At 39.2% G+C, this 22,974-nt stretch overlaps 1 protein-coding gene across 3 annotated transcripts in view; it reads left to right on the top strand.

The window, feature by feature from the left end:
- Nucleotides 1-22,682, top strand: part of CCDC93 (CCC complex scaffolding subunit CCDC93) — a 43,465-nt gene extending 20,783 nt beyond the window's left edge. For 2 of the 3 annotated variants that reach the window (XM_026665405.2, XM_026665404.2), the window contains 9 exons: nt 1,724-1,805; nt 3,221-3,292; nt 5,040-5,111; nt 5,389-5,497; nt 13,096-13,178; nt 15,269-15,306; nt 18,027-18,111; nt 19,102-19,215; nt 20,874-22,682. In XM_026665405.2, the coding sequence (XP_026521190.1) occupies nt 1,724-1,805; nt 3,221-3,292; nt 5,040-5,111; nt 5,389-5,497; nt 13,096-13,178; nt 15,269-15,306; nt 18,027-18,111; nt 19,102-19,215; nt 20,874-20,927 (709 nt within the window). In that variant the 3' untranslated portion in view covers nt 20,928-22,682. Of the gene's footprint in view, nt 1-1,723; nt 1,806-3,220; nt 3,293-5,039; nt 5,112-5,388; nt 5,498-7,952; nt 8,054-13,095; nt 13,179-15,268; nt 15,307-18,026; nt 18,112-19,101; nt 19,216-20,873 lie in introns of those variants that run through there. The other variant, XM_087950145.1, reaches the window with a different exon arrangement.
- Nucleotides 22,683-22,974: the final 292 nt, after the last annotated feature.

Below are 22,974 nucleotides of genomic sequence, written 5' to 3'. Positions count from 1 at the left end.
GAGTCCTGGATCGACCAAGAAGACTTTCACTTTTAAAAACTTTCTCCTCTTCCTCCTGCGCATACTTGCCCAGCTGCCGGCTTCTTTGTGGCGGCCATTACGGACCGCCGCTACGCCGTCTTGGTAAAAGGGGGTTCTGCCGGCCAGGGGGGGTCTGCAACACCCCAAACCCTTTTCCGGATCCCCCTACCTTCAGCTGCCCCTGCAGGGCAGCCTTGCTCCGCACCCTTCGGATCGGAGCCCCAAAAGCGGCTAGCGCGGCAGGGATCGCGCAGCTTCGCGAATCCCTACCGCTCGCAAAGCCGACAAACCGGAAATCTATATGTATTTTTTTAAAAGCAGAACTTGCAAATAACATTTGGTAATATTTAAGTGATCAGAAATTACTTTAATTTGATATGCATAAAAATTTAATATTGGTGAACTGATTTAGAGAATCTGTGCGTACACACGCATACAGAGAGAGAAGAAAGAAAGAAAGAAAGAGAAAGACAGACAGACAGACAGACAGACAGACAGACAGACAGACAGAAATATTGTCCATGTTGGAGGTCTTCCTATCCTTTGATTTGGGCTTGTATTTGTGTACCCATACATGTGTATACATGCAAATTCACATGTTTTTGTTCTTCTTGGATCTTTTCCAATCGGTAGCATAGTGATCCCAGGAAAAATGTGACATCTTTGAACTATTACCATCAGGTTCACCATGTTTACCCTTAATTACCCTTTTCCTCTTTAAATTTGGAACATTGTACTCTCTTAATTAGCATAACTTTTTAAGGTAGGTAATACTCACTAGTATTTTATTATTGCCAGGAAGACTTACAGGACAATTTTAGGGTGCATTCCAGAGGTAACAATATCTTTAAAGCTCTCTGTCTCTGTGTATGTTCAAAGAGAAAGGCCTCTTAAAAAGGGGTGATCTGGTTTTACTAATCTATGGCTTCAGAAAGGTCACAGCCATATTTTCTTGATCTCCAAGAGGATAAAAAGGAAACTTGCTACAAGTGTGCCAAATGAACCCTTGGTACCCAGTGAAGAAAACCAAAGCAACAGCTTTTCCCAAGTGTCTAAACACAGGAAACGGTGATTCCTCTAACTCAGTTTCTCTCCACCATAAAGATGCCTATATGGTGTTCAAGCACTTAAATACATATGGGTAGAACGGTAGGTTAGATGTCTTAATTTTTGGTCAATGGTGATTTGAATTCAGAGACTTTCCAAAATGGTCAAATCATGTCCAAACAAATTATAGATCAAAATGTTTTACAAATGTTCCCAATGAAACTTTTGATCCCTATTTTTACTGCATAATTTTTGAAAGAATACCATCAACAGGATGCAAATGCCATTCAGTTTTACTTGCTTGAACAGAATGTTAAGCATATTCCTTTTAGGAACTTCTGTCTGAACCTTACCTTTTAGACTTCTTTTATAAATACAGTAGGTTCAAAGTATAGTTCCTTTTCTGACTTTTTTTTTTTTTCAAAATTGCCATTTTAGAAATATATGTAAGAAGAAATGTAATTAGTAACTTAGTTGGTTGTTTTTCACAAAGTTTTGTTTTACTGAGCCTATTTGCCATCTTTCATTCTGTGGCATCAGCTTAGAGTGTTTCACATAATTAGAAGAAAAGGTTTTCTCTTCATCTAATGCTTACATTTGCTTGGAACAGATGTTCTAAATCCTCAGGTTTAATTCATACACATTATTATCCTAGTGTATTGCAGAAACTTCGAGCGCTGGTGGCAATGAATGAGAATCTTAAGGGTCAAGAACAAGAATTTAAAGCACATTGTAGAGTAAGTCTGAGAAAGTTATTTAGATCCATTTCTGTTGTTGTTTGTGTAATGCTGTATCAGAAGCTCTTTTAAGATCTTGTTACATATGTTCATTTTGCAGTATGGTATAGCAAAATAATTTCTCACCTCTGATCAAACCATGCTATATAGGTAGATTATGCAGGAATGAGCAGACTGTAAATTTGCAAAGGCTTTGTAATCCTGATTATTTTGTAATACTAAGAGCTGATTTCTTTAAAAAAAAAAAAACTAAATTAAGCCACTGAGATGAAGAAAGTTAAAATAATCAGCCATGGATTTGTTTGTTTGAAAAGATGGCTCTGGGACTGGAACACTTGGGTTCTGTGTTCTTTAGATCAGACTTATTTCCATCTAACAGTAGATTGTGGAGTTTGGTAAATAGCAAAGTTGAACTGAATAATCTTGCCTTGGCATTTGCTAATTTAGGTTAGCTAAGTTAAATATCAGTATGGTGTCACTGTTCTACTCTTCTAGTGGTCCCTGTCCAATTTCAGGCATCTTCAGGTACATCTGGTCAAAATAGACTTCATTGGATGGACTTGAGCTAAGTCATTCCTAAACAGATATATGTTTTCTAATTCCCAGAATTCTCAACTAAGAAAATTTCTAATTACATTCTTGGGTAAATGGATCATTTGTTTAACCTGGTATAAGGTTGCTTCCTATATTACTATGTCTGTAGTCTTAGGCTGTAATTAACGTTTGCATGAGTTTTTAATGTTAAATGGAGGCTAAAACAGCACCTTGTTAACAGAAATTTGTGGCATACTTTTTTGGTGTGCAATGGCATGCATTTTATTCTGAAAAGGCATTAGAATAAAAGTAGGAATCAAGATAGGAGAAATGAAATGTCATGAATTTTCAGCTCCAGTAGCTTAACACCTTTTAGGATAACAGTTACAGATTGCTAGGGAATTGTTTTTACCGAACTCATTTCAATGCCCTAAAATGTTGTGGCTTCAAAATCTCCTTTGATTTTTTTTTTTAAATGAAAGTTGTTTTGCAGGTACATGCTTCAACTGTTTTCTTGTAATCTTGATGGTGGATGCATTTTTAATCAATGTAGATATATTAACATTTTCAAGCCAGCATACATCTTTTATTTTCCGGTGCAAAAAATATTTCAGAAAAAAATTTATCTGTGTTTCTTTCCCGCCCCTGCCCCCAAAGTATGCAACTCTCAATTATAGAGCATCCTATTTATCAGTAAAAGAAGTTCTATCTTAAATAACAATGTTTTAATTTTATTTTGCCTGTAGTCCACGTGTAGCTTAACCTAATTTAAACACAACCTATGTTCTTGATTATTCAGTTTTTGGCTTTTTTTTTTTTTCATAAAGAGTACCGTGTTTGCTAAGGAAGATAAATTATTTCTATTTTTATCATTCTTTAAGGAAGAGATGGCACGCCTCCAACTAAACATTGAAAATTTAAAAGCAGAAGCGGCTGAAAATGGAGAGGAAAGGGTAAACAGCAAGTATTGGAACTTTCTATCCTTTGCTTCCTTGATAATTATCTTTGATTGAGAAAACCCTTGCAATTATCTGCTAGTTCTGGTTAGAAACTGACATGGTTTTGTGTTGTTGTTGTTGTTTTTGCCAATCTCTAGCTAGCAGGTCCTAGATCTATATGATGTAATTTACCTATAATCACTTTGAGATTAATACACTTCTTGATTTAATGTTTCTCCTGTCTCATCTATATTGAAAGCTGTTTCTTATTCAAAACCGGTAGTTGAATATATGGTAGATAATGCTTAGATGGCACATAGCTCTTTTCTTTTTAATATTTCTTTATTGAAGGCATTAAAAAAAATTTGGACAGTGATTGTGTGATTTAAGGTGAACCAAAAGATACATCTCTGTGAAATTAAAAAGGTAATAAAAGTATGTAAAAAGTATATAAAATTAAATGAAAAATTGTGTATGAATGCTATGTTAGTGATGTAATGGTCACAATGTTTCATAAATATTGTCATCCCACATTATTAATTAAATCACATTAATATTAAAACGCATTTAACATTAAAGTATTTTTAAAAAATCAGAAGTATTCAAAATCAAGCAGCGTATATAGATACACAAGAAAAATAATAACAGATCATCAGCAAATTAAAAATAATAGCTTAGAAAATTGATGGATTGAATGAATGAATACTATCATTCTGAAAGAGAGTCTCTTAAAGTAAGCAGAGTCTGAAATACCTCAATCCATTCATGGATAATTCAGGATATTACAAACGGGGAAAAAACATACCAAGAAGTTGAAATGCTAAAAGTTAATCAAATCGATACTAGATGGCCTAAATAGGTCAGGAGAGAGCAACAAAGCCTGGGAAACCCAAAGTCTGAGCAATGAATCGGGAGGAGGAAAGTTTCCCTCTCTTTCAGGTGAGTTTCTAAAAGGGGGAAGAGTGACCAAGTTTCATTGTTCCTTTGTTCTTAGACCTTCAATATCTGATTCTCTACCTTGGCTTCTGTCAAGGACGAAACATGCCCCAACCTGAAGAAGGGCTTCTGAATCAAAATATTAACTTTTTTGGCAAAGGGAGAATTAGGTATAAATTAGAACTGTATTATGTGTAGATGCTTGTGAGAAGAAGCTCCAGAATCCATAGATGTTCTTTTTTCTTTCTCTCATTACCTCTCAATTAGCTCCTAAACCTTAATCTACACCAATTAACCATTTGTATTCCTTTCTGAAATCAGTAACTTCATTCTGGCAAGCAGCAGGAATGATGTGTTTCATTTAATGTGGAACTAAATAGTGTATACAGGTAGTTCTCAAGTTATGACTAGAATTGAGCCCCAAATTTATGTTGCTAAGTAAAACATTTAAGTGAGTTTTGCCCCATTTTATGACCTTTCTTGCCACTGTTGTTAAGTGAATCACCTCAATTGTTAAGTTAGTAACATGATTGATAAGTGAATCTGGCTTCCCCATTGACTTTGCTTGTCAGAAGGTGGCAAGAGGGGATCACATGACCCCAGGACACTGCAACCAAGCATGTGAATTTTGATCATGTGACCATGGGGTGCTGCAACGGTCGTAAATGTGAAAAACAGTTATAAGTCACTTTTTTCAGCGCCGTTGTAACTTTGAACAGTTACTAAATCGAGGCCTACCTATATCGCTGTACACTGTTCGGCTGCTCAGATTGGTTTCAATAAAGCTTATGAATGGATATTATTTTTATTATGTCTTGAATATTAGGAACCTACTAAAATTATAGATCAACAATATAAAACGGAGAAAGAGAAACTGCAGAAGATCAGGCTGCTTCTAGTAAGTAAGATGTGGAAAACGTACTTATTAAATGTCTTCCTATCATGTTCGACATAATTTCTGGTTAATATATGAATGTTAATTTCTTAAAACAAATGTTTTATAATGTAAACATTGTTTCAACCAATTATTGTTTTTTTTTATTAAAAAAGCTGTTTTAACGAAGCGCTATCCCAGGGAAGCAGCTGCACTGTAGCACAGTCAATTCTGTTCTTTTGGGATATCGCTCCATTATTAAAAACTACTTAGTTTTTATATTTGTTTTCATTCCCTTCAGGCCCACCGAAATAGGGAAATAGCTATTCTGCAACGTAAGATTGATGAGGTGCCTAGCAGAGCAGAATTGACACAGTACCAGAAGAGATTTATTGAACTGTATGGTCAAGGTATGTATATTTCTCACTGCTAAATAGCATGAACTTATAGAGCATGATGATGCACCTCATTAAAACTAGCTTTGTTAGTTGCCTTTGGATAGTCACCTCCTGTGCCTCTAATCTCAGGTACTTTAATAATTGCCTGCAGGTTGAAGATTTGATACTTCTGTGATTTTGAGGGGTAAAGGGTAATAAGCGTGTATTTCAGCAGATGGCAGGATCTAATCCAGGGGTATCAATCTCAAGGCCCGCAGGCCTGATCTGGCCCGTGGGGGTGCTTAAATCTGCCCATGGGGTCAGCCTGGAATTAGCAAAGGTCCAGACCATTTTAGCCGGCAGAGTGCTGCAGGAACATCTATCTTCTCTCCCCCTCACACCCTGGCCAACAGAGAACTACAATGCTGATCCGGCCCTCAAACAAATCCAGTTTGACACCCCTGATCTAATCAATCTTGGCTGATCTCAGAAGCTATGTAGGCTTGGCCTTTGTTAGTATTTTTGGTGGGAATTCCAGAGCTGGAGACTAGATAGTAGTGGAGGTGATGATGAATACCTTTGAGTCAGTTATCTTCCTAGACAAGTCCCTGCAATTTTCTTGACAATATATTTGGAAGTCTGCCTTACCTGCTTCTTTGTGCTGAGAGAGTGACAAGTTCTCTCCCAGGTCACCCAGCTGGTTTTGTGCCTACGGTGGAACTGGAACTCACAGTCTCCTGATTTCTACCCTGGGGGGTCTCAAATCACCACTGCCCACCAAATTAGTTCTCTGTACAGCAAGATTAGGAAGTTGAAAACAACCAACCATGTCTATAACACTGCCAAGAAAACTGCATAAATGCAGGATTGCCTTCTTGGATAGAGTCATAAAATGTGAATGGTTCATACCTTCCATGAGCATCATGTTTCTCTACACGAGGGCATAGGACTGTGATGGTGAACCTATGGCACCCGTGCCACAAGTGGCACGCAGAACCATTTGTGTTGGCACGTGAGCTGCAAGCAAACTTACATCACTGCGCAGTCCCGCGCCTCACAGCTTATTTTTTTTCGGTTGGTTTGAGGCCTTTTTTGGCTTCCCAGAGGCTTGGAAAAAGCCTCCGCAAGCCTTCTCAGGCCAAATTATAGGCCCGTTTTGTCACTTCCTGTAATACCAGAAGTGACGAAACGGGCCTATCATTCGGCCTGAGAAGCCTTGCAGAGGCTTTTTCCAAGCCTCTAGGAGGCCAAAAAAGGCCTCAAACCAGCCGAAAAATCAGCTGTGAGGTGCAGTGCAGCTAAGGAGGTGGGGGTGGGCATGCGCAGGGGGCATGGGGAGAGGGGTGCACACATTGCATTCTGGGTGCTGGCACATGAGGACAGGCGTGCTGGCACGTGAGTGCGGGCGTGCTGGCGAGCTCGCGATTTTTGGCACAGGAACCCCAAAAGGTTAGCCACCACTGGCACAGGAAGTGTATCAGCAGAGAACTAGGCCCTGTTCATACAAATGGGCGGATGGACACAGGTGGACGATAGCCAGATCAAGATCACTTAGCACTTCCATACAGAATGCTGCTATCCATTCGCTAGTTAACAACAGGTAGTCCTCAACTTACTACCACAATTGAGCCCCAAATTTCTGTTGCTAAGCGAGACAGCTGTTAAGCGAGATTTGCCCCATTTTACAACCTTTCTTGCCACAGCTGTTAGGCGAATCACACTGTAGTTGTTAAGTGAACCTGGCTTCCCCATTGACTTTGCTTGTCAGAGGGTCACAAAAGAGGACCATATGACCCTGGGACACTGCAACTGTCATAAATATGAGTCAGTTGCCAAGCGTCTGAAGTTCTATCATGTGGTCGTGGGGAGGCTATAGTGGTCGTAAGTGTACTGTTGTAATGTCAAATGGTCACTAAACAAATGGTTGTAGATCGAGGACTACCTGTAGAGTGGGGAAAACTTAAATTCTAGAAGCTGTCAGGATGCAGGGTTGAATAAAGGTCCTTTTGGGTCTAATAACTCATTTTTTCTTAGCCTCATTTGCCTGTAGCACATCCAGAACAGAGGTGGGTATTCAGCAGGTTCTGACCAGTTCTGGAGAACCTGTAGTGGAAATTTTGAGTAGTTCGGAGAACCGGCAAATACCACCTCTGACTGGAGATTTTACAGTATCCTTCACCTGCCATGGCCACCAAGCCACACCCACAGAACCAGTAGTAAAAAAAATTGAATCCCATCACTAATCCAAAAGTTCCTTTTATTGGGAAACTCACTTATATATTAACTGCAAAAGTGACATTTATAACCCTATTTATGAAGATTGGGTAATAAATGCCAGAAGGGTTAGGTGTTTTAGAGTTCTGAGGTTTAAAGTCTGTTTACATTTGAAAAGTCCTTTGGATAAATACTAATGTTAGCAGCATTAAAACATGGTATCTGCTTCCCAATGTATGCATTTGCATGAGAAAATTCCTATTTCTTGCTGCAGGTAGTAGATGAATTGTAAAACTGGGAAACTAAGTGGAGAGCACAACTGTTTACCCTTTTCTGGGTTGTTTTCCTCCAGAAATGCAAGTATTGACAGATCCTTGCTTACAACCATAAGGTCTAGGAACTTTTTTAGACATTAACTCATGTTCCCCCTGTAGGCCAGTGTATTCCAAAATTGAATGTAGTTTGTGTCTCTCAGTTTTCTTAAACAGAAGTTGGACATTTGGTTTGGAGATGAGATTGACAGTATATATGTGTGTGTTGTGCTTTGTGAAAGCAGAATTTATTCTGTATATGTAATGTGACCAATACTAAGGTTATCCTGGTAGAAAATGACATTATCTCTGCACTGAATGGGTTCTTCCCATCACTGCTGCTGTACTGCCAGGCTGATGTTTTGCTAGTCGGCACTTGTCATTACTTATTCTTAAAAATTACTTTAAATAAAAGAAGTACATCAGCTTTCCTCAAAAGCTGTTGAGGCAATGAGTTAAAAATAGTGTTTGTGTGTGTGTATACATATAGACACGGAAGTAAAGAATGCGGGAAAATAGAACCACACATCAAGCAGTAAGAGACGGTAAAAATATAAGAGAGCAGATTGATCTGTTTGGTCCATTTGTGTGTGCATAGCCATGCATGCATATGATGGATCAGCAGGCACACCAAAATAATATATGAGTTTTACCATTATGCTTTTTCAAGCTCTCCAGTACCATTAATAGCCTTAAGAGTGTTTTGTGTCAGAATCTGCCTTATTTCTCTCTAGAACAGATGCTTTTTTCCCTCTTGGTTGTGCTTAATGTAGTGAATGGATGATTTAGGAGAATTCTACCTTTTGCCTGGCTGATAGATGCTTAAACGAGCATTACAAATCATTTAAAATAACCCTTTTTGCTTTACAAGCTGAAGTTCTGTCACTTCCAATAAATTTACGTGAGCTACAATTCACAGAATGTTGATTTTATGTTAAGATCTATTGCCTAGTGTTTTTAGACTGGCTGATTACTTACCAGCTTAGGCTTTTCTTTTTTTCAATACTTTTTATTCACAATGTTAAAATACAAACTCCAAGAAAGAAAAAAATACAATCATACATATATATATATACACACACACACACACACACACACACATATGTTTTCTTGAGTTTTTCTTGAGTTTTCGCGGGTACTTACATGTATGGTATTCAGCTTTGTTCGGGTATTTTCCCACGTCATTATAGTTGTGCTTTTAAAGTTGTAGCAACGTTTCGGCAGAATCTCATCTGCCATCATCAGGCTTCTGTACTGTGTTCATCTGTGAGTCAGACTTTCACAGCCATTTCAGTTTTAAATTTGGGGCTAGCCTACTGCTGTGCCAGAATGGTTTTTTCTTCATCCTGATTGGTTGGGAGTCTTGGTCTATGTTTATTGGTCTTGGAGTTTGCTGTGTTCTGCTTGATTGGTGTTTCTAATATCTTCTGTCTGTTTTGTAGCTTTTTTGTCTTGATTGGCTGGCAACATTGTGTTTCCTGTATTGGAGGCTTTTAGTGCAGCTTGGCTCCGAGTAAATGGATGGCTATCATTTATTAGGAAGCTAGGTTTCATCTGGGTGCCTGGTTGGGGTGTGTTTGAGCTGGTGGATCTGTTTGTGCCCAGGTGTTTGCCTGGCTTGTGGTGTGGAGATTTTTTGTTTGAGAGTGCAGGCTTCCAGATAATTGACAGTCCGGTGGAGTCATCTCTTCTATTAATGCTTTCAGGTCTTTTTTCAATCTCTATGGCTTCTCTGATAATTCTGTAGCTGGGGTTTTCTATAGTGGCTAGGGTTTTGGTGCCATTGAAGTCGATGCTATGACTTGTGGCTTTCATGTGTTGGACTAGTGAGGAAGTGTGTTCCAGCTTTTTCACTGCATTTTTGTGTTCATCCAGGCGGGTACTTATTCTTCTATTGGTCTGTCCAATGTATGTGGCAGGGCATGATGCCCAGGGGACTTCATATATGCCTTGGTTTTCCAGGTCAATTTTATCTTTGGGGTTTCTTAGGATGGCTGCTATTTTTCTGTCTGTTTTGAAGGCAGTCTTGATGTGGTGTCTGTATAGTATCTTACTAATTTTGTCTGTAGTGCCTCTTATGTAGGGCAGGACAGCTGTTCCATAGGTCTGTTCATCTTCTAGGTCTCCATTATGTCTCAGTGTGCTTTTGTGGATCAAGCAGTGATTTTGCTTTTGTGGAAGCCGTTGGCTGTCAGTACTGTAGTCAGGGTGCATAGTTCAGTCTTTATGTGGGTCTTGTCTGCCAGGCGTTTGGTTCTGACAATTAGTGTTTTGGCCATGGAGTTTATCCGTGCTGGGTGGTGGTGGGATTGGGCGTTGAGGTAGCGGTTGGTGTGTGTCTTCTTCTGGTATATGATGTGTCCTAGTGTGCCATCTGTTTTTTTGTAGATTAGTACATCTAGGAATGGTAGTTGTTTGTTTGTTTCCGTTTCCATGGTGAATTTGATTTTGGGGTATGTGCTGTTTAGGTGTGTTAGGAAATTGTTTAGGTTTTCTTTTCCATGGGGCCAAATAACAAATGTGTCATCGATGTATCTTAACCATAGTTTGGGTTTGTGGGTGGCATTGGCTAGGGTTCTGGATTCGAATTCTTCCATGAACAGGTTTGCAATGACGGGTGGCAGTGCTGATCCCATCGGGGCTCCTTCAATTTGCTTGTATCTTTGTCCTTTGTATATGAAATATGTGTTGGTTAAGCAGTGTTCTGCTAGTTCCATGAGGTGTTTGGGTGGTTGGTATTTATTTTTGATGATTTGTAGGGTTTCTTTTATCGGGACTTGAGTGAATAGTGAAACCACATCGAAACTTACAAGCAGATCTTCTTGTTCCACGTGTAGATCTTTGATCATTTCCAAGAGGTGGTATGAGTTTTGTACATGTGAAGGTGCTGCTTCAGCATGGGGTTGTAGCTGCTTTGCTAGGTATTTGGCTAGGTTTTGTAGTGGTGCTCCTCTGGAGCTGACTATGGGTCTGAGAGGTATTAAGAAAACATATATATATATAATAGTAAACAGATACAGCCAACTTCTTAGTCATTTCTTACCTTTTGATAACCTCTTGATAATTTAAAAGAGACTTGACTCAAAATAAGTCAGGGTTAGATATTTGAGGTTCTAATATAAATCCATTATAACCAGTATGGGTGGTTTTCATAACAGAAAAAAGTTCCGGCCACTGTCTGATGCTTAGTCCCAAATTGGGGTATTGGAATTGGAATTGTAAACATTTTTAGATGGTTGAAAATACTTGATTTTACTAGTGGGTTTGTTTAGTAATTTGATGAATATAGTATGACCTGCCTATAAAATTTAAATGATCTGCTTAAGATTGGGGAAATTGTAAAACCCATGGTGTAAGCTAGCATTCCCCAAACTTTCAGGGTTGGCAGCCCGGTGGGGGATGAAGGTGGGTGGGAAGAAAGGATGGCTTTGTGCGAGGATCAGGCATGGCTGCATGAGCATCCAGGTTCATTTGTGTGAGTGGGGCTGAGAACTCCGGGGCTCACACGAGTGGGCTGCTAATGCACTGGCCCACCACTCATGCGGCCCTCTTGCAAATAGGCCATGGCCCAGTAGTGGGCCATGACTCACAGGTTGGGGACACCTGGTGTAGATTAAGGATACAATTTAGTAATTCACTGTTTTGGAAACAGATCTATGTAGGAACAATTACATTAAAAATGGATGCACTTCTAAACCCAGGCACCCAGGGGAATGCCTGCTGAAATCAATAACCCATACAGTTGCTTTCTTAAATGGAATGTTTTATTAGATCCTTTCTGAACATTGAAATATAGAAGGGGTGCTTTATTATTTATTTATTTATTTATTTATTTATTTATTTATTTATTTATTTAGTTAGTTAGTTAGTTAGTTAGTTAGTTAGTTAGTTAGCTAGCAAGCATATGGCACATGTTAGCCAGGGAGCACCAAGGTGGCTGGCTGCCTCTGTGAAAGGAATTTTTTTTGGTGTTATTTTTACCCGCGGGACACCCGAATGCTGGAAGGCAATCGGGGGAGGCTCCGATCTTATCCCTACGCGGTTTATTCGCTCACGAGAATTGAGCTGTAAAGTAGAAAAGGTGCAACTTTAATGATATAAAAACACGAAGAGAACAGTGGTGAACTGTGAAAAGAAAACATCCTGAACGCATGATTGAAAAACCCCTTTAACATCATGGATCAAAACAGTACCAAGGTGAAAACAGACGTTCAGTCCTGATAATCATCATTTGGCATAAGGAAAAGAACTGGATAACTGGAAAAAAAATTATTTGTGCAAAATACTCTGCAATATCATTGGATTCACTGATGGCAGCCTAGTGAGGATTTCCTTTGAACAGATATGCTAGATACCTGGATTGTGACCTATTCTAAGTCAGTTAGATGTAGCAATAATTACCCATGCCTTGCCTTGTTATAGCACATCTCAACTACTATGGTACAGGTAGTTCTCAGTTTACGACTATTTGCTTAACAACCATTCAAAGTTACAGCAGACACCCCCCCCCCCCCAAAAAAAAGATTTTTTTTGCAGTGTCCTGAAATCACATGATAAGTAATTTACAATAAGTCTGCAAGAAAGTGGCATTTACTTCTACTTTCCAGCAAAAACAAAACAAAAAAGGCCATAGTGAACAATTTTGGCTGGACTTAATGTCCTCATTGTTCTCTTAGCAACCACTGTGTTGGCTTAACAACAGCTGCATTGGTCAAACATGATTTTTTCAAACTGCTTTATGATTGTCATGATTTACAACCATAATTGCCAGGTTCAATTACAGTCGTAAATCAGGGACTACTTGTAGGAGACTATCCTTAAAAGATATATGCTGGCTTGGGAATTCTGAGATTTGAAGTCCACTTATCTTAAAATTGTCGAAATAAGAACCCCTGATTTAGACATTTAAGTCTTAAATGATTTGGGAGCTATTTTACTTTTACTTTTAATCTGCATTTTGAAATTGTTTTCCTTGTGTTTTAATTTTTGTTTCAGCATCTTTGAATATTTGTTGGAGTTTGGGCTGTAAATTAAATAAATTAAATACAACCAGTTGTGGTCTGCTACCTTTTTAACTTGCTTTTCTGAATTCTTGGTTTTTCACAGTATCAGCAACGCACAAAGAAACAAAGCAGTTTTTTACTCTCTACAACACACTGGATGATAAAAAGGTGTATTTGGAAAAAGAGGTAAATAAGTTTCGCAGTAATTTGGGAAAACACAAAGACTATTTTTGAGCTGGATAATATGCAGTAACTCACCTAAGGCTGCAAATCCTACATCTGCTTATTTAGAACTAAAATATACTTTATGCTTGCTTAAAGTCTGCAGAGATTCTCAGTCATCCAGGTCATGGTTGTCCCAAAGGTGCTTTTTCAGAAAGCAACTGGACTTTTTTGTTCTTTCTTTTGAAGACATTTAGCTTCTCATCCAAGAAGCTTCTCCAGCTCTGACAGGATAGTAGAGAATGGAAGGATTTATGCTCCTTTGCATCCTTTTAAAGGGTCTTTGAAGCACTTGAAGTTTTATCTATGTCCTCAGTGTTATCTGAGTAGTGCTCCTGGTTCCTGTAGTCTGCATTTTTTTTTTCACTGGAAATCCATTCCTTTTCCAATCCATTCCAATCCATTTATACTTGCTTATTAACTAATTATATTGGGTACACTTGGAATTTGTAAAACAAACAACCCTTTGCTTAAAAATACTGTTCACGTTATGGATATAAAGATAGATTCAGCAGTGTTGTGTCTCAGTGAATCAATATGCGACTGATGTCCACGGAACAGGAGAATTTGCTACGGTCAACTTGCTGCGGCCAACTCACTGCTGCCAATTTGCCACGGCTAACTCATGGTGGCCAGCTCACTATGATCAACTCACCACAGGACAATTCGCTGCGGCCATTTCGCCACGGGACAGTTCAACAATTTTATTTAATTCATCATTTTAGTCATTGTCTATCCCACTGCAGGATGAACGCCTCTTCCGCATGTATCCAACCAATATGCTCCTGAGGTTTCTTTTGCCATTTGGGCCCGCAATACTTCTGATGTTGTTGATCCCTCTCGTGTTAGGTTTCTTTCGTGGATGCTTTTTATCAAGTGGAATACATTCTATGACTGCCTTGGTCCACCTGCCATCAGTTCTTCTGGCTTTGTGACCAGCCTATTTCCATTTCCATTTAATTATTTAAAATAATTTTAAAAATATGTTCACGTTTATCATTCACATCTCATTTTGTTCCTCCTTTTGCATCCTTTCTTTAATTCTTCTATTTCACAATTTCTTCAGTATTCTGTAACTTTTGTCCTGTGGCAACTTGGCTGTGGCATTATTGTCCAGTGGCAACTTGGCTGTGATGAGGTGTCCTAGACCCAATGACCACATGCTGATACAAGGAGGGATAAGAGGATACATCTAGATTATGCAATGTAATTGTACATCTTATGGTGCTGGGTAGGAATTCTATTTTTCCTCATAAGATTCTGTTTAATGTTGGTTCTTCAGCCTTGGAAGCAGGAAGATGGAATACTGCCAAACATAATTTATTTTATTTAGAATTTTTTCAATTTGGTCAGTTTTAGCCTGTTCCACTAACTAATTAGGAGCTTAATCCTCTTTCGGTGTGATTCTGTTCTGAGGATGACTCAGTGAATCTAGTATTTTTTATTTAGTATTTTATTATTTTTAAAACATTGCAGCCTTATTGTCAGAATTCATTTTATTTCTTTTTAGCTTGTACCCCTCTGGCTATATAGCTGTATATACTCCCACACCTATGAACCTTTTGACTTGGTTTTTGAATTTCTTCTAGGTTATTTGGGAAAATAAGTGAGAAATTGTAGTATGCTATAGTTATGTTTATCTAAATATGTTATGTTATGTTTATCTAAATATCTGTGCTAGCTTGAACAAAATACAATAAATATCTGGACATTTTAGACTGCGGTAATCTAAATTTCCTGCCAGCACACATTTTGTATAGTGCTGGAAATGTGATAGCTGGTAGCATTTACATTTAATATACCAAGGTAAACACAAGCTGGTTCATGGATAAATATTCTTGCCATAATAATTGCAGGTATGCATAAGCTATCAAGCATCACATCTCATTTTTTTACAAACCAGGATATGAAGAGTTCACATGCTCTTGTGCCAGTAACCATGTAATCAGTATTCTATTGTATAATATACCATCATATATAAATTGCTTTTTAGCAAGTCTATTGCTTGAATGACTTTACAAAACTTTTTACACTTTATATTTTGGCTTTTTCAGGTTAATTTGCTTAATTCTGTTCATGATAACTTCCAGCAGTAAGTAGACTGATCACATTTTTTCCCCTTTGGGCTTAGCATAGTTTCATGACTTCTTATGTTCAGTTTCAATTTAAGAAACACTGTTAAAGCCTTTACATATACAGGAGAGTATCTCATACTATGAATTATAAAACTCTACCCAATAGTTATAGTTGCTTGTGCAAAATATACTCCTGCTATTTTTCTCTGAGTTTTTAAACCGAATCAGTTCAGTGTAGCGGCTAACTAGATTAGTGCTGGCCTAGAAACCAGGAGACTGAATTTGAGTCTTGCTTAGGCACATAAAGGCAGCTGGGTGACCTTGGGCCAGTCACTCTCTCAGCCCACCCTACCTCACAGGGTTGTTGTCATGGGAAAAATAGGAGGGAGGAGTATTTGGTATGTTAGCCATCTTGAATATATAAATAACTCATTTATAAAGTAATCAAGGTAAAAAAAAATCTAATAAACAATACATATGCTATTTGTTGCATTCCAGGGAGAAATAGAAAATGGTCCTCTAAGTATTTGGTTTTTTTTGTTCTTGACTCCTGGCAGCTTGCAATCTCCCAGTTTCTAGCCTGGTGCCTTAACCACTATCCAAAACTGGCTTTCATGTATTTCTTGTGCTTTAGCAATATTCTTCTGAATCTAAGTTATTTATTTAGGGCACATAAGTAAAATTGCTTGTCCCCAGGCAGCATGGCTGGAACTAATAACCATGTCAGTTTTGTACATCATCCAAGAAACCATAAAAGGTTGGTTTGCAGTTATACCATTTAAAGAAATGAGTCCCTAGGCATGTTTGCAACTAAACCATAATTGGTCGTGGTTGTGTTTGCAAACACACAGAGACTTTCGTTGCGAACAAAGATTTCATGGGGTTCCTGAGAGTGTTTGCCTGCCAGATTGTCTTGTTTTAGTAAGAGCTCTTTATGCTCATTGAACATGATTTGGAGCACTTGTTAAACCGGGGTCTCAAACTTAAATCATCATGAGTGCCACAGTGAGAACTACTTCCATTAACTGGAAGATTGCCACACTAAAGCCTCCTCATATTCCTAAATTGATACAAAGGACTTGGACAAGCAAAAAATAAAGACAATGAAAAGTATCACAGCATACTGTTAATCATATAGTTATTAAATTAACAACAACAACAAAACCATTTCTGTGAAATAGAAACCTGATATCTGGGTGACCTGTCTTTCAACCCTAGACAAAGACAAACCACTTTTGAAAATGTTGCTAAGAAAACTTCAGGAACCCTGCAGGCAGTTGCCAGAATTCAAGGTGGATGGATGGATGGATGGATGGATTGATTGGGAAGGGAAGGGAAGGGAAGGGAAGGGAAGGAAGGAAGGAAAGGAAAGGAAAGGAAAGGAAAGGAAAGGAAAGGAAAGGAAGGAAGGGAAGGGAAGGGAAAGGAAAGGAAAGGAAAGGAAAGGAAAGGGAAGGGAAGGGAAGGGAAGGGAAGGAAGGAAGGGAAGGGAAGGGGGAAGGGAAGGGAAGGAAGGGAAGGAAGGGAAGGGAAGGAAGGAAAGGAAAGGAAAGGAAAGGAAAGGAAAGGAAAGGAAAGGAAAGGAAAGGAAAGGAAAGGAAAGGAAAGGAAAGGAAGGGAAGGGAAGGGAAGGGAAGGGAAGGGAAGGGAAGGGAAGGGAAGGGAAGGGAAGGGAAGGGAAGGGAAGGGAAGGGAAGGGAATAATCCTGTAGGAAAAGTATGCTTTTTTGGTCTTTTCTTGACTAGAGTGATAGTTTTGTCCCTTGGTTTCCTTTCTGTTCCCTCTCTTTGCTGGGCAGAAAAATCTTGCTTGCTTTTTGTCTTTCCAGTCCTTGCTCAAGACAGGGAGTAGTATGGAGGGATGGCCAGACTCCTCCTCCTCTTCAACTACCTCTCCTCGTGGCTGCCCTGGTCTCCTGCTTATCTTCCCTGACCAAATTTCACTTCCTCCTTGTCTATACCTGAAGGCATGACCTGCCATAGAGTCTGAGAACAGGAGATACTGGCCAGGATCAGCTTTGAGGTTATCACTGGGAGACCACTTAACCATACCCTCCTAAGCTGGGATAGCTATTGAATGGGACTGAGACAAGTTATGGGAACCAGACCACTCCTTACCCTGTAGCTCATCCTGGATATTCGGTACCTTTGCTTAGATATCATTTATCGGTAGGCGGTATCTCAATTTCTACAAAGAATTCTGGAGGGCTGCAATGATTTGAAGGTTACATTTGGCCATGATTTGTAGGTTTGAGAGCCTCGAACTTTCAGTACTGCTTTTCATAGATGCAAGATACTATTTCCAAATAATGTTTTAATGAAACAAAGTCTACTTCTTTCCTCTCATTCTATGATGATTTATTATCATCCTAGAATCCATAAGCTTACAATAACTCCATTGACTATGAAGACCCAGTTTGGTATAATGGTTAAGGCATCAAGCTAGAAACCATGATTCTAGGCTCGCCTTAGGCACAAAGCCAGTCACTCACTCTCAGCCCTAGGAAGCAAGCAAAGGCAAACCACTTCTGAAAACCTAGCCAAGAAAACTGCAGGGACTTATCAAAGGCTGGAAAATAAGACTATATAAAAAGAGTAGAATGAACATATATGTATGCTATCCTTCTTTAACTGTATATTGCTGTAGAAAAATAAACTGGGCAAAAGTATAGCTTTTTTCACTTTTCCAGTCTCAATCTTCCTGTCCACCATGTAAAACATTTTCTTTTCCTTTCAGAGCCATGGCTTCCCCTAGTGCTCGAGACCAATTTCTGCGACAAATGGAACAGATTGTAGAAGGAATTAAACAGAACCGAATGAAGGTTAGATAGCCTTTTTCAGATATTTGATATGTGTGCATGTTTCCTTTTTTCAAATGTCAGTAGAATTGTTTGCTGGTACCCTTTCACTTCCTCTAAATATGAGCATACCTCAATGTGCTACAGAGAATTGAATTAGAGCAAACATTTTCAGAGAAGCCAATGTCAGTGGAAGGGTTAAGAGCTGTTCAACCACAGAAAATATTGCCTTGATTGGGGTAGCTGAAGCTGGATAGGGCCTATCAAAACTTTGACATTGAGGTAGGGGAATTCACCTTGGCAAAGGAATTGTAGATTCTTTTGGATGAGATAAGGGCTGTTCAATATTGCCTGTACCCTATATTATTTGAAGATGATATCTTGCTGTAAATTAACAAACTGGATGATATTGCAAAACATTTAGTTTTACTTAATCAATTTTAACTGCCATAGTTCAAAGCAACCAATGCTCAAATCAAGCACAATCTGTTGTGCTTTTCTCTGGCTAAACTTCATTTGATCCATTGTGGATTCAGGTAGGACAGAAATTACCTGAGAGAATAACAAAAGTCCATTTGATCTATATTTTCATATGAATATGGACCATGAAAGTGGAGCCTCAGAGTTGTTCTAACTTCTGTTTTTTAAGCAGAAGGGGCAAGGAAAGTTACAACACAGGTAACAGAGTTAGGATATTGAGGAGTTTATAGAACTTTATTATATGATCTTTCAGGGTATGCCTGTTTTCCCCATTTCCCTGTTTAAAGATTTATAGATTAAGGTGCTGTGAAACAAGGTAATTTGTTTGTGGGGGGGGGGAGGGGAGTACAGAGAAAAATCCCTGAAAGTTTATTTGTGTGTGTGTGTGTGTGTGTACACGTATGTATATATATATGTGTGTGTGTGTATGTATATATAAATATATTTTTATATATTGCTTGATTTGGTGTAGTTACTGTGTATTGAATGGTGTTGCATAGTACCACCTGTCTTTTTTTTTTCTCCTTACAACAGTTGGAGAGAAAAAAACAAGAAAACAAAATGAGAAGGGACCAATTAAATGATGAATATTTGGAATTACTAGAGAAGCAGAGGCTTTACTTCAAAACAGTCAAAGAATTTAAAGAGGTAAAAGAGGGGTGTCGGTTATGGAACTGGTATAATTTATATTTTCTCTCCTAGAGTTCTAAGCAGCTTGCCACTCCAGATACTGTACCGGGTTTTAGAAAGGAAAGAACAATCAGCAATATGTGACAGCTGTGTAATAGACAATGCACAACCAAAACTTTATTCAAAGATCTCGGGTCATTCCTTAAACCAGGTTTCAATGGTTTTCACAATGGGTTAGGTTAATACGGTATGGTTATGCTACATGAAGGAACAGATATTGATTTACATATGATACATCATAGCTTGATAATATTTTAAAATAGGGTTGTTTTTCAGCAATGTTTTTTTTTGATATCACCATATATTCTTTATCATTTAATGTCACATAAAACAGTCTTATGTAATCAGTGGAATTTAATTTGGTTGTTAAAAGCTGAAAGCAGTGTATGGGATTGTTAGGGTCACACATTATGACAGACCAGAACTTAGAATATTATTAGTTTGTTTGTTTGATTGATTGATTTCTATAGCCAGCCATCTCAACAAGTGACTTTTGGGTGGTTTTATTTCTTATCACAGGAGTCCCCAACCTGTGGGGCCAACAGCCCAATACCGGGCTGCGGCCTATTCACAAGTGGGATGTATGAGTGCCTGGCTGTTGTCCATGCAGAGCCCCACTCATGCGAGTGTTGCGGGGGCTTGTGGCCTCACTTGGATAAGCATCACTAGTTCGTAGCCTCACTCATGCAAGTGTCGCAGGCGATCGCAAACCTACTTGGCCGATCGGTCACGGAGGCTTGTGGCCCTACTTGTGCAAAGGTCGACCCCACTCACACGAGTGTCAAGGGCGCTCTCGGTCCTACTCAAATGAGCACACATACATACACACCTACCTGTCCCACAAAACCATCCCCTTTTTCTCCCCTCCCCCCTCCAGGCCACCAACCCGGAAAGGTTGGGAACTCTGCCTTATCATATCAGCCTGAACCCAAACCACTCTGACTTACAGATCATAGTTCATTATTTAGTGTGTTGTTGACCTCTGTCATCTTGGCTACTTGACAGAAACATGGGTAGAAATCTACAGGTCTTGAGCATTTTTAGGACAGACACACCAATGCACACACACCAGAGTAGAAGACATAATGATGTCAAAGGAAAGGACAAATTTTTTTGACCCATTTCCCCCCCCTTGTTTCATATGTTTAGAAAGTGGAAGTGGGAGACCTCTGGGAAACAATGGATTCACTCCCACCCCTTTGAAAAGTGAAAAAAATGCAAACAAATGGGATGGGAAGGCTGTGTATAGTGAATGGGTTGCCTATACTGGTGAAAACTAACCTAGATAGCATTGTTATTTAGGGCTACTGTGATTTTTTAGAGAGTCTTTTACTTTTCAACATGATCAAAACAGGCCAAATTGATCCCCTTTCTATTCCTTCTACCTTTGACCTGTCAAATTCCCTTGCTTCAGGTTCTCATGTTTATGGAATTTGAATTCAAAGTAGACAGCTATCTTGAAACTATAACAGTCACTTTTGAGAAGGAGCTTCCATTAACATGGTGTGAATTACATCTTTCTAATAGTGCCTGGGATGGCAGGACTAGCATTGTTGTTTAGCCTAGATGTCTCTTTTAAGTTTTGAAGCATCCACCTGTCTCTTTTGCATCAACAGGAATGCCGGAAAAATGAAATGCTTTTGTCGAAGCTGAAGGCCAGGGGTCCCTGAAGAACTTCAGGCCGAAATTTTCTTTTTGTGCTGTGATCAAGTTCATTATTCCTCACACATTTTTCAGTATTATTCAAAAATGTAATCCTCTCTCGTTTTATCTTTGCACTAGTTAAGATTTCAGTTGCAATACACGGATCATGTTTGAAGCAGAGAATAAATCAGTAAAATGTAAAACAAAAACTTCTAACTTGTTTGGCCAACTTACCATATTGAAAAAAGGGTTTACAGTGCTCTGTTTTGCCCTCTTGTGTTCACAAGGAGCAAAACTGAACCTGGAAATAATCCACATGTAAAGCAATGATCAAAAAGGAATTTAAAGCTTATCCCTCGAGGCAACTGTTACCATATGCATATACATGTTTACTTCATAAAGTGGTAGTCAGGTTCCCTTTAGAGTCTGCCAGGCTCAAACAAGAACAATTTTATTTAGCCCAAATTGTAGCATTCAATTTTCATTCTGATGACATGTACAATAAATATCCTGTATTGGAAATGCCCTATAAGCTAGTAGAGGTCACTTTTGGTATCATACTGGGGAAAGGGAGAAGTCCTACTGTGAGGGAATCATTTGCACACCTTCAGACACACACATATGTACACATCTTCACTGTGCGATTAGGATTTAATATTCCTGTATTGTCAACTGCCTTTCAACATTGGAATTTTGTTTTAAACAGTGTCCATCGATCATCGTGGAAACTGGTTTTGGACAATGCAAATTATTTGAAGGTGGGAAATTGCTTTGATCAACTTGTTTCAATAGGGAAGGGAAGTCAAAAAGATAGGGAATAGGGAGGAAGGATTTTAGCACATATTCAACCCTGTGGACTTTTGTCCGTCTTCCATGTTTCACCTGTGTTTCAATCTATCCGATTTAAATTCTGTGCATTGCTTCTTGTGGCATTGTGGAAAGTCGTGAAGTTGCTTTTGGAGCAGTGGTGGGATTCAAAACTTTTTACTACCGATTTTGTGGGCGTGGCTTGGTGGGCGTAGCCATGTGACTGGGTAGGTGTGGCATTTTTTTTTCTTTTTGGTAGCCACTCCCCCCACCCGTTTTTGGGGCCTTCTGGGCCTCAGGCAAGCCTCCGGAGGTGTGCCTTTTTGCTCCCAGGAAGCTCCCCTGAGGCTCAGGAAGAAAGAAGATGGAGTCTGGAGCAGCACCCCCCTCCCCTTGCTCCTTTTTGGGGCCTTCTGGGCCTCAGGGGAGCCTCCTGGGGGCGTTTTTGCTCCCAGAGGCTCCCCTGGGGCTCAGGAAGGCAAAGAATGAAGGGGGGGGCTGCTCCCCTTCCTCCATTTTTTTGCCTTCCTGGGCCTCAGGGAATCATCCTGGGCGAAGCAGTAAGACAGCTAGGAGAATCTGGCATAGCTGATCATATGAACAGATGATCGTTGGGAGGGGGGGAAAAACCTGAAGGGGCGAGCGTCAGGAGGGCAAGGTAAGCGAGCATCGGGCGGGTGGGGCAAGCCAGCCAGCGGCAACTGGGCGACCGGGTCAGGGTTGTGACCAGCCAGAACATACTTCCGGTTCGGTGACCCACACCAAATCCTTGCTACTGGTTCACCTGAACCGATGCGAACTGGCTGAATACCACCACTGTTTTGGAAACTAGTGAAGATCTGCAGATTTTTAATATGTATTTATTTACTAAGCAAATGTATATCAATACTACGGGCAAAACATTCTACCACAGGCTGTATTACCTATATTCTTCAGTGAGAAAACTAATAAAACTGAAATCTCATTCAAATTGAGTTTGACTCTGAGTGACTCAGGTCCATGACAAAGAAGTAGTTTTCCAATGATTTTCTGAGATGTTTTTCCAGCTTTTCAACCTATTCCTAGCTCTGGGATTCTATGAAATATTAACCAGATGAGATCCTGTTTAAATTTTTAGAAGATCCAAGGTCCACCAGGTGTTGCCACTCTTGATATAGCTGAGAAATTAAAACAGAAAATCTATTAGCTGATTTCAATAAGCCTTATTTCTGCATTCAACTAAAATGATTTGAGGTATCACTTGTCAGTATAACAGTTACTCAAATG

The sequence above is a fragment of the Notechis scutatus genome, chromosome 1, assembly GCF_049901735.1.
Source record: "Notechis scutatus isolate UNSWTSFEM ecotype Mainland chromosome 1, rNotScu1.2, whole genome shotgun sequence".
In the NCBI taxonomy this organism is placed as follows: domain Eukaryota; kingdom Metazoa; phylum Chordata; class Lepidosauria; order Squamata; family Elapidae; genus Notechis; species Notechis scutatus.
This window is presented reverse-complemented; position numbering and strand designations above follow the sequence as displayed.